The 14,888-nt window shown below is 39.1% G+C and overlaps 1 protein-coding gene and 1 long non-coding RNA gene across 6 annotated transcripts in view; one reads left to right on the top strand and one right to left on the bottom strand.

Annotated features, from left to right (window-relative positions):
• HPSE2 (heparanase 2 (inactive)) overlaps positions 1-14,888 on the top strand; it is a 782,696-nt gene that overhangs the window by 615,357 nt on the left and 152,451 nt on the right. For all 5 annotated transcript variants that reach the window (XM_077947182.1, XM_077947181.1, XM_077947184.1 and 2 more), the window contains one exon: positions 11,039-11,145. In XM_077947182.1, coding sequence (XP_077803308.1) covers positions 11,039-11,145 — 107 coding nt within the window. The remainder of the gene's footprint in view (positions 1-11,038; positions 11,146-14,888) is intronic.
• LOC144331245 (uncharacterized) overlaps positions 1-14,888 on the bottom strand; it is a 235,745-nt gene that overhangs the window by 78,724 nt on the left and 142,133 nt on the right. The window lies entirely within an intron of this gene.

Genomic DNA, 14,888 nt, shown 5'->3' with positions numbered 1-14,888 from the left:
TTTTGAATAATATCCTGATTCCAAAAGCATTGAATTGTGAAAAATGCATCATTAACTTACAGAAATTTAATAATTGTATTACCTTTTGGGTTATAAATGCTGTTTATTGAGTGTACTATATATTATTAATCTATTAAATAAACCAGTGATGTGCTCAAGTCCACAGAGCTTTTTAAGTATTAAAATTTGAATCCAAACTGAGGCTCATCTGACTCTAGAACCTGCACTCTTATCCATTACACTATTCAGTATCACCCACACTTATCAACTATTTATTTTATAACCGATGTAATATTTATATTCCTAACCACCCAGGATTAGGAAGCCTTTCAAGGGAGAATACTGAATGAATGTTCTTGGTGAAAGAACATCAATTTGACCCCACCATCAATTAATAAGCTAGGGTGAGTGTCCTGGAAGTGAGGGTTGAATGAATTGAATGGATGAATGAAGTGAGGGTTGAATGAATGAATGAAGTTGGATATCATGATATTAGGCAAGTGATAGTGGAAGAGGACAAGACTTTTTAGTGTTATTTGCATTGATCTACTGGATTCCATTCATATGTTTCATATGCACAGGCTCTTGGTCAGTGTTTAGTAAGGTCCTGCAATATGCAAGGCAATGACAATGTGAAGAAGGTATGTGCTACCCATGGACGTTTGGAGGAATGGCCCTGGGAGCAAATTGCTGTTTGGGGCAAAAAGCTTCATCAGGAGGAAGGGGCAACTTAGGATGACCATGCAGTGTTTCAGCATGTAAGTGGGAGGACTATAGGGTTTGTCCTAAGCAAGAGTAAAATTACCAGTGAGGCTACTGGAGCCTATGACTTGTAAGTGGGTAGGGGTTGGTTAGTCACAGAAAAGGACTGGGAAAGAAAGGAAGAGTAATTTATGTGCAAGTGGCTACTTTCCAGTCTCTCTACTAGCACTTACCCTTGAACGTCGTCATTGCTTTGGGACTCTGTGAAACTTTTATTTCCCATTTTCTTGCATATGATCATAATGTCCTTGCCTCCCCAGTGACTTTGTCTTTTTTGTGTATGTTCTTAGTTTAATTGTATGTTTTGTTGCAATTACATTCATCTGCTTTTCTGTGGTTTGAGATAACAAGTGCAGAGAATGCAAATTTTAAATCCTAAAAATGTCACAAAAACAGAAGCCGCAAATTAAAAATTCATCTGATACCGAAAGAAAATGGGCAAAGATGGCACTCCAGAACACAGAGATGATAAAAAGAAATTATACAGAAAAAGATTAATGAAACTGACAGGAAGTACATTAGACAGAAGAAATACATCAAGAGCAATGTGATGAGATACTGGAATGACTGAGCTCAGAATAGCCCAGCTTGTCTAACCTAAGAAGGACATGTTAAATATGGAGGCAGTTTAGCCAACCAGAAGTTGTGGGTCTCCTCAAACAGGAAATTCAATTAGAAAGTGAACAGAGCCCTAAACTGGAACTGTGAGGATTTGGTGTTTGCCCTTGTGATGCTGAGGTATCTTCTCTGAAACTTAGGTTTCTCATCAGTGAAATATTATCTCTCTCATTTATTTATTAAGTATTTTATAAGCAAAGTAATTGTCAAGCATTCTATAGGGCATGCAAAAAGGAAAAAAAATAAAAAATTACAATTCAGTATAATAAGGTCAAGGTCAGAGGTAGGTTCAAAGAGCTTTGGAACCCAGGGGAGAGAATAATTAACTTTCTGAGGGTTTGAGGAAAGTTTCACAGAGGAAATAACATTTGAAATAGGCTTGAAAAAAAAATCAGACTATGTGGATGAGCAGTGAGTAGGGGAACGGTAATCAGTAAAAAACTATTACTTCATGTAGTTGAAAAGTAGGAGTCCTTTCTTTGCAGTGAACCATAGGTCTTCCTCCCATAGGGGAGGAATGGGGGAAGTGGTAGCTAAGGGGTGGTTGTGAAAGTCTAAGATAACAAGTTAAATAAAGCAGTTAGCATCTTGTCCTGTGGTTCAGTGGTTCTCAACTTTATTTTATCATGTCTAAAATACTCGCATGGACAAATGGATAAAATAGACTATGGGTTGTATGCAGTTACTAGCTCCTTAGCTTTTTTTTCCCAGTTAAGGAAACATTTCAGAATTTTGGCGAAATATTATGACAACTTTGAATCCACTCTTTTTATTTTGAAGTAAATTATTCCCAAATCACTATTTTCAATAGTATCTGAAACAAGTTGCTTGTAGCACATCTCCCAGCTGATCAAACAGACCTCTCTGAGCACAAATAATTGAGTACCGCTGCTGGCAATAGGGAACCACTGAAGGCTGGAGAGGGATTTGTCAAGTTAACAAATAGCAGCAGTGTGAAGGATGGACTAGAAGAGGAAAAGATTAGAGGCAGGACGACCAAGGAACAATTGACAAGATCCAGAACTCAGGGAAGGGCAGTGAGGAAGAAGAGGACAGAGTCAATATCCTCTGCCCTAATGTAGCAGGTAAGTGGAGAGTCAAAAAACGCGAAAGAAGGATGGAAAGAAACATAGGAAAGGCACAGAGCTCTTGCCTTGACCACTTATAAATACAATAAGGAACAAAGACTGCCAAGAGGCAAGGATGACCCTAAGAAGAGCTCTGTGAGTAGGTAAGGTTTAAGAAGCTTCCTGTAGCTATTCAGCTCTTTGTAACCAACTCTGTAGAGGACTAGTTTGGGTTACTTAAAGAGCTACTGTTCTTCCTGAAATTCTGGGGAAGGTTGATTTCCAACTAGATGAGATGCTAGAATTAATGGGCTCCAGCTTCATTTGGAGGGTGGGCCTCCTGCCAGGGCTGATTAGCCCAGCTGGCCTGTCCACTATTCCTGTTTTATTGCTTCCTTTCTCATTAAGGAAGGTGTTGGGTTTGGATAACCATAAACAACATGTCTGCTGCTGCAAGCTACCATTTCTTACACAGCCAGTGGTTGAAGCCAGGCTCTCAAGAGTCTTTTTAAAGGACTTAGATCACAGTTTTAGAGGCAGGATATCAAGGAAACACAGGAAAAGGAAGCCCAGATTTGCAAATGTGCTACATACATTGTTGTTTTCTTATTTTTACCGTTTTTTTTTTTTCATTTTTTTTTAAATTCAAAATGGTAGGGAAAATAAACTAAAAAAATCCAGGCTGTTTTCTCTAGTCTCCCCTCTCTTTCTGTCTCCCTGTTCCTCCCTCAGCATGTCCATGTGAAACAGTACTCATAGTCCCCAGCCCTGAAATATGAAGAAATGGAGCTAGAAGGGTTTCCCTTTATACAACTCTGCCTCTGGCAGGTCCAAGGATTCAGAGCAGCCACTGGCCCTTTACTGAGCAGTTTTCTGGGTACCTGAAAGCCCCCTTGACCACATGGACCCAAGGATTGAAGTCTATTTGGGAACAGAAGAACTGCTGAAAGGCAGCCAACCACTCAGCTCCCTTTACCTTCACTTAAGTAATTTCAGCATTTGTACTTCTTTCTCCCCAGACAGTGTATCCCTTAAAATAGCCTTCATTGGCACATCATTTCTCACCAGCAACTGTACCCTTTTTCTTTCCAAAGTACTCCAATTTTCTCTCTTCTAGCACAGGGAGAATCATGTTTACTACAAAAAAAACACAGTGTTGAACTATAGCCCTCAGTTTCTTAGAGTTTTACTTTCTAAGGGAATTTTGCAGCTGGTTCCATCTGTTTCTCCTAATTTTTTTCTCTCCTCTTCTGCCCATGCTGATTTCCTTTCTGGACCCAACCAGCACCCAGCTTCAGTGTCTGTACCTCCATGACATGTCACCATGATGCTCTTCTCTGCTCATGGAAGATACAGAGGTCATAAGCCTCCCGCCATGCCCCAAACTGTAAATACTCAGAAAATATTTGTTGGTTTGTACTGACTACTCCTAGAACTTTTAACATTAAAAATTTCTAGGACTATTTCCCCAAACAACATTTCACGTAACTGGTTTAGTTTTTGTATCAAAGTTGTCCCTCACTGTGTGTTTTTCGTTCATGTGGCTTGACTGGAACTACCCCTGTACTGAGAGTGGAGAAATGAACTACTCTGAATGATAATTATGTTTGTGTGAATTATCCATGTGCATTTTAAATTCTAAACTGGCCTTTCCTGCTGCTTAGCATACATCTGGGCTATTACCTATCACCACAAGTGTTATGTCTGAAGGAAAAGCAACCAACTCTAATGTTATTCATTCAAACACAAGCTCATGTGCCTTGGACAAGGAGAGTGGTCTAGGTAACATTCTGGTCTACACCTCTAAGTGCTTACTATATGCCAGACACTACTTCAACTGCTTCACAAATATTATATTATTTAAATATCATAAAATCCTTTAAGGCAGATATTATTGTGATTTTACAGTTGAGGAAATTGAAACACAGAGAGGTAATGTAACTCACTCAAAGTCATGCAGTAAGTAAATAATAGAACCAGAATTCAAACGCAGGCAATCCGTCTCCAGAGTCCATGACCCTAACTGCTCCTCAATTTTAGATTGTTTCCTTTCAAATCTCCCTGCAAGTCAGAAGAGAATTCTGATTAACTTTTTTTTTATTTTTTAAGAGACTCTCATGCAGGCTGGAGTGCAGTGGTGTGAACATAACTCACTGCCTCCTGCCTCAGCCTCCGGAGTAGCTGGGACTACAGGCACAAGCCACCATGATTGGCTAATTTTTTTTTTTTTTTTTTCTTTTTTGAGATGAGGAATTTAGCTATGTTGCCCAGGCTGGTCTTAAACTCCTGGCCTCAAGTGATCCTCCCACCTCGGCCTCCCAAGTAGTAGGGCTACAGGCGTAACTTTTATTTACACAGAGTCTATGTCCTTGAAGGGTCCTGTGGACACAGTATTTTATAAATCCCACCGTTTTCTGGAATCAAGTCCTCACTTAAAGGAGCTAGAGTTTGAATTCCTTTTGAAAAATAATCGTCTCATACAAATCACCCCTCTGAGTTCGGCATGCCACCATCCAACTAAGTACAGTAGGTTCTTGAATAATTTCATTTCATTTAACCTCATTTTATTATAATATTGATGGAAAAAAAAAAATCAACTCCCAGCTGGGGCCACTGTCTGTTTGGGTTTTTTCCAGATACTCCTGCAAATATGTAGATTGCATTAGGTTTCCTGGGTGTCTAAATGGTCCCTGTCCAAGTGAGTATGGGTGTGGGTATGAGTGGTCCTGCAATGGAATGGTGACCTGTCCATGGCTGGTACTCACCTTGTACCCTGAGCCTCCGAGATAGGCTCTGGCTACTCTCAACCCTGAACTGGTATAAGCACATTGGAAAATAAATGAATGAATGAATAAAAATTATTGTAAAATAAAAATTTGTAAAGTCTACAATAATTATACAAATGCACAATAAACGATGTGGCAGTAAAGCACACAGCAAGTCTGTCATATTTGTGATTGTTTTTGAAATTCCTGGTGGTAGGAGGTGCTCCTTTTTGCTTTGCAAACAAATTCCTTGATTTAACCCCCCACCTCCATGACTACCACCACTCACTGATTCACCAAAAATTGGGTAAATAATTTTCTAGTTTTTATTCATCTTTTTTCTTTTCTTTTCTTTTCTTTCTTTCTTTCTTTCTTTTTTTTTTTTTGAGACAGCATCTCGCTCTGTCGCCCAGACTGGAGTGTGGTGGGTGGTGCGATCTCAGCTCACTGCAAGCTCCACCTCCCGGGTTCACACCATTCTCCTGCCGCAGGCTCCCAAGTAGCTGGGACTACAGGTGCCCACCACCACGCCCGGCTAATTTTGTTTTTGTATTTTTAGTAGAGACGGGGTTTCACCGTGTTAGACAGGCTGGTCTCGATCTCTTGACCTCGTGATCCGCCCGCCTCGGCCTCCCAAAGTGCTGGGATTACAGGTGTGAGCCATCACACCCCGGCCTATTCATCTTTTTTAAATGTATATATAGATCACACTTATTTCAGTGATTAGTATTAAAAGTTTGGGGGTTTTTACTTAGAAATTTGGTGATGTTTTTGTGACCAGAAATATGTCATAGGAACTTAATTCTTGTTAGTATCATTTAGCCTATAGCAAAATTGGTTATATTATACATTCTTTCGCGTGAAGTTGCCGTTTCCAAGGACCTATTGATGACTTTAAGTGAAGACTTATTGTACTTATAACAAACGTCCTCAAGTGATAAATGTGGAAATACATGATTCTTTCTTTTCTTAATATCAGAGTATTATAACGAGCTTGATAACACATAAAATCCTTCTGGTATCCAAATCACCTTGTGTGGTAATTGACCTTTAACACTTCTGAGGTTATTGAATTCCATACATAAATTACCTGCTAAGCAAAGCAGAATTTTCCTCTTCCCTCTCAGATCAAGGAGAGGCTTGATATCCTGAGATTTGGCAAATAAGCATGTTGCTCTTATCTAGATCTTTCATGTTGTAATAGGTTTTCACTGTATGCCTTTGTTTTTGCAATCAACATATTGCTTCCAATTCTTTGATCAGTTTAGTCGCCCTTTGTCAGGTCACATGACTTCTTTAAGGAGTGGTAGTTTACTGTGAGCTTGTGCGAGGGCAGGTGTGGAATTGCATTAACTTCTTTGTGTTACACACAATCTCCTGTGAAGCACTTACTCTGTGCCAGGCATTCTGATAGGAAGTAAATACAAAAGTGAATAAGAGTATTCCCTGCCTTCAAAGAGCTAATGGTTCAAGGTTTCTAGGAAATTTCCTGAATTTCTTACGTGGATCAAAAATGGTAGTTCAGAATCCTACCACCAAACCGTAAGAATAATTGGCACTAGTTCCTCCGAATTCATGCATCACCATAGACAGACCCACATAAATGTGTGTCTGCTAGGTCTGTGCTCGTTTTCACTCGCTCTCAGGATCTTCCTGGGCCTGGCCTAGTATATGTGTCTTTGGCCTTTGACAAGGAAAGGTCCTTAACACTATCCTATCAGGTATTTTTCCAGCTTACATGTGAGGAAATTGAAGCTCAAAGTGGTTATAAAATGATAAACTAATTTGTATATCATTTTACAGTTTTTATCATTTAACAATTAAAATGATATACAAATAACTGTATCATGGTATAGTTTCATTTTATTTATATATATATATAAATAAATATAAATATATATATAAATAAATATATATTTATATATATATGTGATCTCATAGCAGCTGCAGGGATCTTTACATAAGTGAGATCCAATCACTTTCTTGGTTAAATCCCTCCAATAGCTTTCCATCACACTCAGAATAAAAATATTCCTTTCTTCTCTGACCTCATTTTTAAATCTTTCACTCCCTTACTTACTACACTCCAGATAGTCTTCTTTGGTTCTAAACACAGCAGACCTGTTTCCACCTGAGGTCCTTTTACTGTGCTGTTCTTCTAGATCCATTAAGGGGCTGGCTCCTTCTTCACTCAGTTCTCGGCTCAGATACCACCTTCCATGTGAGCCTCCTCTGACCACTATCTAAAGCACTGACCTTACCCTCCTGTCAAATTGCTCTCTAGCGTGTTACTCTGTTTTGTTTTCTTCCATCCCTTATTATTATCTAAATGTCTTTTATTTGTTTACTTGTTTATTATTATTCTCCTTCCCTTGACTAAAATGTAAGACAACAAGAACAAAGACTTGTTATGCTTCATTGCTATAGATCCACCCCTAGAACTCTGCTTGGCATATAGTAGGTGCTCAGTAAATATTTGTTGAATGAATTAGTTAATGCCCTTGATAATGCATTAATGTTTTTGATGGGAAATCCTCAGCCCTTTCTAGCCTCATGTTTATATATTCTCCCTAGGCAATTTCATTTACTCCTGTGGATTTTTCTACCTTTCTCAGTGTTTTCCTCCAGCCCAGATCTTTGTTTCTGAGATGACCAGCTCTGAGCTGTGTTTGACTTTTTTCATTTCCCATACTTGTTGTTTTAACTTTCAGAATCAAAGATACTCTTGACCTTTGAGTGATAACCAAGGGAATCTACATTAGCATTATAAAATACTAACACATTTTAACATTTATATTTAAAAGAAACTTAAGAGTTCATATACCACAAATTCATGACTTTAAATGTGGATGAAGAAATTGAAGTCCAAGATAATAACTACTACAAGTGTCACAAGTAGCATGTAGCATAACCCAGAATTTCCAAGGTACATTCTTATTTCCACATTATGGTTATTTGCCTACTGAGACCGTAACTCTCCTTTTGTTAATGTGTTCTTTTACATATATTTATTTACTGAGATATAATTCACATAGCATAAAATTCACCCTTTGAAAGTATGAAATTCAGTGGTTTTTAATATATTCACAGAATTTTGAAATCATCTCCACAGTCTAATTTTAGAACATGTTCATCACCTTCAAAAGAAACCTCATACTGATTAGCAGTCACTCTCCTTTCCCCCTCCCATCTTAAACTTCCTCTTCTTCTTCAGCCCTAGGAAACCATTAGTGTACTTACTGTCTCTAAGAATTTGCTTATTCTGAACATTTCATATAAATAGAACCATATCATATGTGGCCTTTGGTGTCTGGCTTCTTTCACTTAGCTTAATGTTTTCAAGGTTCATTTATGTTACAGTATTTACCTTTTTGTTTTGTTTAACCAAAGCTCCTTTCTCTAACTGCCTTTAATATCTTTGAGCACAAAATTAAACATTAAATATCCTCCAAGCCAAAGACAAAAAAAGAAAAACACAAATATATTACTCTGCTCTGGTTACTCATAAAGGAAGTAGATAGTTTATCATGTACACAGATGTTTTTAGCACCATATTTTAAGGGAAATCATAGATGTAGTTCTTTAATCTGGCCATATGGATGTGTCTTTTGATTATTTAAGGCATTTTTCTTCCTTTCTTATTCCTACAATTCCCTGCTTCCCTTGAGTTGGGCAGGCTGAACAGTATTGAAAGGAGTAAGAGGACTACCTGGTAGTATCCTCAAATGACTCTTCTTTTTTTGTGTATAAGAGTGCATTTTTATTTAATCTTTACCAACATGCTATTGGCCACCACCGTTAATTCTCAGGATTTCTCTTCCATTTATGATCGTAATACTCACTTTAATCTCAAATTTGTGTAATTTTCTTACAATTTTGTTTCTGAAAAAGGTCAGTAACTTTGCCAACCCAAAATACGTTCCAAATAATGCACATTGTCTAGCAAATGTGGGGAGAGAGGGCAGGGAGCTGTACCTCGCTAGAAATGAAAAGAGGAATATGATTGATTGTTGATGTCTATGTACCCATGGGTTTGGCCACGTATATTTTTTTCTTTTTGACAGCCCTCAGGTGCAGAGAATTAAATTAACATAATACTCCTAACCTAACAGCAAACTATTATCATCAGTTCATGAAAGGTCTTGTTTTTGTTTTAATTTTCACCTCTCTCTTATACATGCTTTCCTTATGTGTTTGATATATGTTCTTAAGAGGCATGTGTCATTATAGGGTATTTAGTGTTATTGGGTGCAAATGAGCAATTTTATAAGTAATATTGTGCCATAAATCTCATTTGGTGTTTGTTTTTTTTTTTTAATTTACCACTAAACCTTTAAAGACTATTCATGGTGTTGGATTTACATTGACGTTATTGTTTTAACTGCTGCATAATATTGCATAGTATATATCCACATTTTATTTTTCCATTCCTCTAGCAATGGACATCTGCTGCAGTGACATAGAAAGAATTCTCATTCTTACTCTTTAGAGACCTGAGGAAGAATTGCTTTGGTGTGTATGCCTAGGAGAGTAGTTGGGGGGCCATAGGACCTAAATACACTATTTTCTTTGTCCAGCCTCTTTAGCGCATAGCTGGCATCCTCCCAGTCCCACCTCCTACTCTAGCCATCATTGTAGAGATCAGGGCTGGGCCAGCATGCAGGCTGCAGCCAGCTAGGTGTCAGTGTACTAGGTAGTATCTCACTTCTTATTTCCTTCTCTGAGGCAGAGATGAGGAAGGAACACTCAGAGAATCTACTCAGCACTCAGGCCTGCACTTGAAATAGGGTTAGAGGAGCAAGGGGTTAATGGTCACAAGGCTACTCATGCTTTCTCTTGTACCCCCTTGGGGGTCAGTTCTGAGACACAGTCTGTAAGGCTCTTACCAAGATCCCTGTGAGACTGAGTAGTTGCCAGCACTGGCTGTCAATTTGAAAATGCATCCTTGTCTTAGTTTTCCCTTCGTCCCTATTTCAGTTCCCCAGTCCCTCATTCCTGCTCCTTGGTATTATTTCTTGAGTGAACTACCTGTAGACAAGCCTTTGACTCAGGCTCTGTTTTCAGGGGCTACCCAGCATACAATCTTACTCCTAAGTGCCACCAGATTGCAATCCAGAGCATCTTCACCCTGATCTGAATAGTTTGGTCAGTCTTCCCCTTGTGGGTCAGAGACTGGGCCATTTCAAATCTTCAGCGTGCTACCTTTCGACAAGAAGTTTTGCTTCTGCTTGGAAGGCATGCAGTTATTCCCTGTGTGAATGTGTCATTTGTGGGTCAGTGACTTTTCTTTTTACCCTTACTGCAGTTATTTTCAAAATATGATTACAATCTACCTGCACTAGTAATTATAAAATACGTCTCCCGTGAACATTCTCTCTACTTGCTTGTGATATGTGACTTTTGATGCTTGTGATGCATTCGTGGCTTTTAGATAGTGCATGTGTCATAGATGTGCTATAAGAGAGACTGAAAAGCATTGTTTCTCAATGCTTGGTAATTTGGAAACACAATATGATTTATATTTTTTAGTGGAAAGTACTGCAGTCAGTTTACATCCTGGAGTATGCACTTGTTCTGTCACATTGTCAGTTGGGTTTACTTAGGGAAAAATGATAATTTCTTTAAGTGGCACATGTCAATGTTAATGCATTTTGGTTTGTGAATGCCAACTCACTGAACTGGGTGCATCATCATAAAAAAGCACAAATCATGACCCCCTGAAAACAGGAAATCAGATCAACTTCCTTAAGGGAATGTATGTTTCTTCTCATGTGGGAATAGTTTTTAAAACCTCATTATCCCTTTCTGCTTTTGTTGTGTAAACAGGTGGTTAATACATACACTCCAGGAAAGAAGATTTGGCTTGAAGGTGTGGTGACCACCTCAGCTGGAGGCACAAACAATCTATCAGATTCCTATGCTGCAGGATTCTTGTGAGTAACACTTGAAATTTCACCCCCAGGGGCTTTCAGGAGGAAAGGACAGTGAATCTCTGATATTGCTGATTATTCTGCCCATCCAAGGGGTGAGGCATGTTTCCTGTTGAAAGTTCATTTCCTTCATTTGTGTATGTCTTAAACCATTCAACAATGATCAACGCCTTCTCTAGATATTAAAATGTCAGGCACAGGCATCAGAACAAAGATTATAGTAAGTAATATTAGTAACAGTAATAATTATAGTAATAACGGCTTTATTGATTGTCTGAAGTTCAAAACACAGTGTAAACAACATACATTTTCTAAGCCAATTTTCACTATAGTCTTGGGAGATAGGTAACAATAAGGCATGGTTTTTTCCCTCCAGAAAAAATATGATTGGTGGAACTGGGATAGGAGATAACTACATTGTAAAGCTGTAGGAGGTAAGTGCCGTAGTAATCATACTTTTAATAATACGGTGCTTACCACTGTCTGAAGTGCTTTATTTGTATTTCATAATTTAACAACCAATGACATAGATGCTACTGCTTTTATAACAATTTAGTGAAATAGATGCTGTTATTATCCCATTTATGGATGAGAAAACTGAAAGAGGTGAAGTAACTTATCCAAGATCACTCATTTAGTTAGTGGCACAGCTTGGACTCAAACCCAGGCAGTTTGCTCCAGAGTGCAGCTCCTTTACCACTGCAGCAGACCACCTGCCTTTCTGCCTCACATGGTCCGTCTACAAAAGAAAAATGATAGACATGCAAAGGAATAAAGAATTTCTGTGACTGGGAGTATCAGGAAGGACTTCATGGAAAAAGTGGCATGAGTGCCGCATAGTAGGATTACTCTAATTTCTATAGGTGGGAGTCATGGTGATGGCAGAGGGAGCCTTCTAAGCCCAAGAAACATTATGAGCAAAGGCACAGAGGAGCAGAGAATGGCTAATGTGACTAAAGCCTTGTTATCTGCGAGGGTGCAATGAGGGCTGAGACTCAGGAAAGGGTTTATCACCAAATTACAGAAGGTCTTGAAAACCCGGTAGAGGAAGTGAGGCCTTGTTCTATATTCACAGTAAGCCATTGCAGATTGTGAAGGAGAGACAGAGAAAGAGAGAGAGAGAGAAAATCTGGAGAATCTGACTTGTGTTTTTTCTGACTTTGGCTTTGTTAATGGTATTCACAAAAGTTGGGAAGGAATGGGAAAATGAATTTGAAGGCTACTACAGTCATCTGGAGAATGACTTAAGCCAGAAGCATAAGGGCCTCTCATTAGCTTGCCAGTGTCATGTGGCAGGGACAAACCCCTCAGGACCACTAAATAAGTGACTTGTTCCTGCTCCAGTACAGTCCTGTGGCCTTGGATTTTTGACTGAGCAATGTCCTCCTAAGAACTGTAGCTTTGCCCTCAGCTGTGTGTTTTGCTACTAACAGCTGTTCCTAATTATGCAGCTTCGGTTCCCCTGTATAGAGGTAACTTCTTTAATACATTAATGAAGGACAAATCAGGCCAGTTAAGTGGATTGCCTTTACAGATGGAGTTCTGGCAAATGCAGATAAAGAAAATGAGTCAGTGTAATTCATGGTGATACGTTGGGTCTTCCATTTCTGTGTCCTCAGCATCTTACATTGTGTAGCACAGACATGGGCAGCAAGCATGGTTCAAATGCATGAAGTGGAGTGAGTCACCTTTGATATAGTGTCATTAAGACTCTTCTTTCAAAAGTACACTCCCAGCCAGGCACGGTGGCTCACACCTGTAATCCCAGAACTTTGGGAGGCCAAGGTGGACAGATCACTTGAGGTCAGGAGTTCGAGCAGCCTGGCCAACATGGTGAAACCCCATTTTTACTAAAAATACAAAAATTAGCTGGGCATTGTGGCATACGCCTGTAGTCCCAGCTACTTGGGAGGCTGAGGCAGGAGAATCGTTTGAATCTGGGAAGCAGAGGTTGCAGTGAGCTGAGACTGCATTCCTGCCTGGGCAACAGAACGAGACTCCATCCTCCACCCCACCCCGCCAAAAAAAACCCCACAAAAGTACACTCCCACTCTCCACTGAATTGATATGAGACCCGTTGAAAGATGAGAAACCAGGGCGTCAGTGCTGCAGGGGCCCCCTTGGAATCAGCAGAGGAATGACATTTGCTCAGCAGTCACTATAGGATGCTGCTACAGGGCCCAGCAAGCAGCCCAGTTGTACTGAGTGGTTTTGTGAGCATTCTTCCCTTTAGAGAATGATAAGGAATGAGAAATACTGCAGACCTTCATGGAGGAAGTTGAAAAAGAGAACTGCCTTTTCATGAGCATCAGCCAAATAGCCATAGATTCCTACAATCACTTTGCAGAACACGGATGAACATAGTAGTTTATATTCTGTTTGTAATTCAGATATCCAATGCTTGGTTGACACAGATCAGATGAAAACTAGTTTATTCTGCTCCCAATTTCTCTTACTTCTTTGTCACCCATTTGGTCTCAACTCCACTGGCAGCACCCAGCAATGTGCCCTTTGAGTTCAGTTCTCCAAGGGGCAGAAATTGCTTCCTGTTGGGGATGGGAGGGGTGGGGGAGCAGTAAAGCATTCTAGGAAGCTCTAGGAGGCTAGAAAGAAATTGAAAAGAAGACATTTTTCCAGCCTTTTTGAAATGTTAATATATCACATAACTCTGAGTTCACCAGGACATATACACATGCATGTATGCATAAATCGGGATTCTCTGCTACCAAGTGTTCGAGAGTAGTGTTTCCCAGCTAGGGCTTTGAGATTCTTTGGTGGACCACAAATACTCTTGGCATACTGCTATGTCTCAAGCACCTAATAGTGTCTGGCACATAGTAGATATTCACCTTTAGTGGAGTGGAAAATAATGGCAGGGTAGCATCTTTGGTTAGATACACCAGTCATTTTATCAACTCTCTCTAGCTTAGCATAGAAAGGAACCTGGGGAAACCATTTCTTTCCCTTTCTGAGGGGGCTTGTTATTATAGGAGGAAGATGAAGGTATCTTTTGTATTAACCATTCTATTCCGAAAGCCATGGGTTCTGGTTATAGTTCTACCACAGGACAGCCTTTGACAAGGTATTTCATAGTATGTCTCAGTGGCTAAAGGAAAAGCTAAAGCTGATATCTTGATTTTATAGGATTACCAAATTAATAAAAATTATGAAGGCAAGTAGCTTGCTTAGCCATGTTATGTTCCAAAAGTAATTTCAATTCCTGGGTCACAATGTTCCAATTTGAAGAACAACAACAAAAATGATTCTACTATATTATAGTCAGTTTTCCTTTTTGATTTAAAACTTTTGTGTTTTGCTTTGCTTTTTGTTTTGTTTTATTTTTGTAACTCTAATTGTCAGTAAATATTTGTTAGTTTTTATGAGAATAAAATATAATTGTAGATGTAAAAAATATTTGAATATAGGAATAATATTTATTCACAATATAAAAATTAGCAATGCCCTTTATCCCAGCAAGGAAAAAAATGTAATTCTTCAAGTCACGGGTTTGGAGCTCCATATGGTTTCAGATTTGGGAAATCATAAGTATGTGTAATTTTCCCCAGTGTGCTAAATGGTGATTCTCAAAGTTCTGAGAATCTGATTTTATCCAGACAGATTTCAAGTCAACAGAGTATTGAGTACCTATGGTGTGCCAGGAATGGTGATGGGTGTTTGGAGTACAAGTTCAGACATTGTGTCTATGCTTGATGAGCTCATACCTGACAGGGGAAAGGGAGAGAAGT

This window comes from Macaca mulatta, chromosome 9 (assembly GCF_049350105.2).
Source record: "Macaca mulatta isolate MMU2019108-1 chromosome 9, T2T-MMU8v2.0, whole genome shotgun sequence".
Lineage (NCBI taxonomy): Eukaryota > Metazoa > Chordata > Mammalia > Primates > Cercopithecidae > Macaca > Macaca mulatta.
This window is presented reverse-complemented; position numbering and strand designations above follow the sequence as displayed.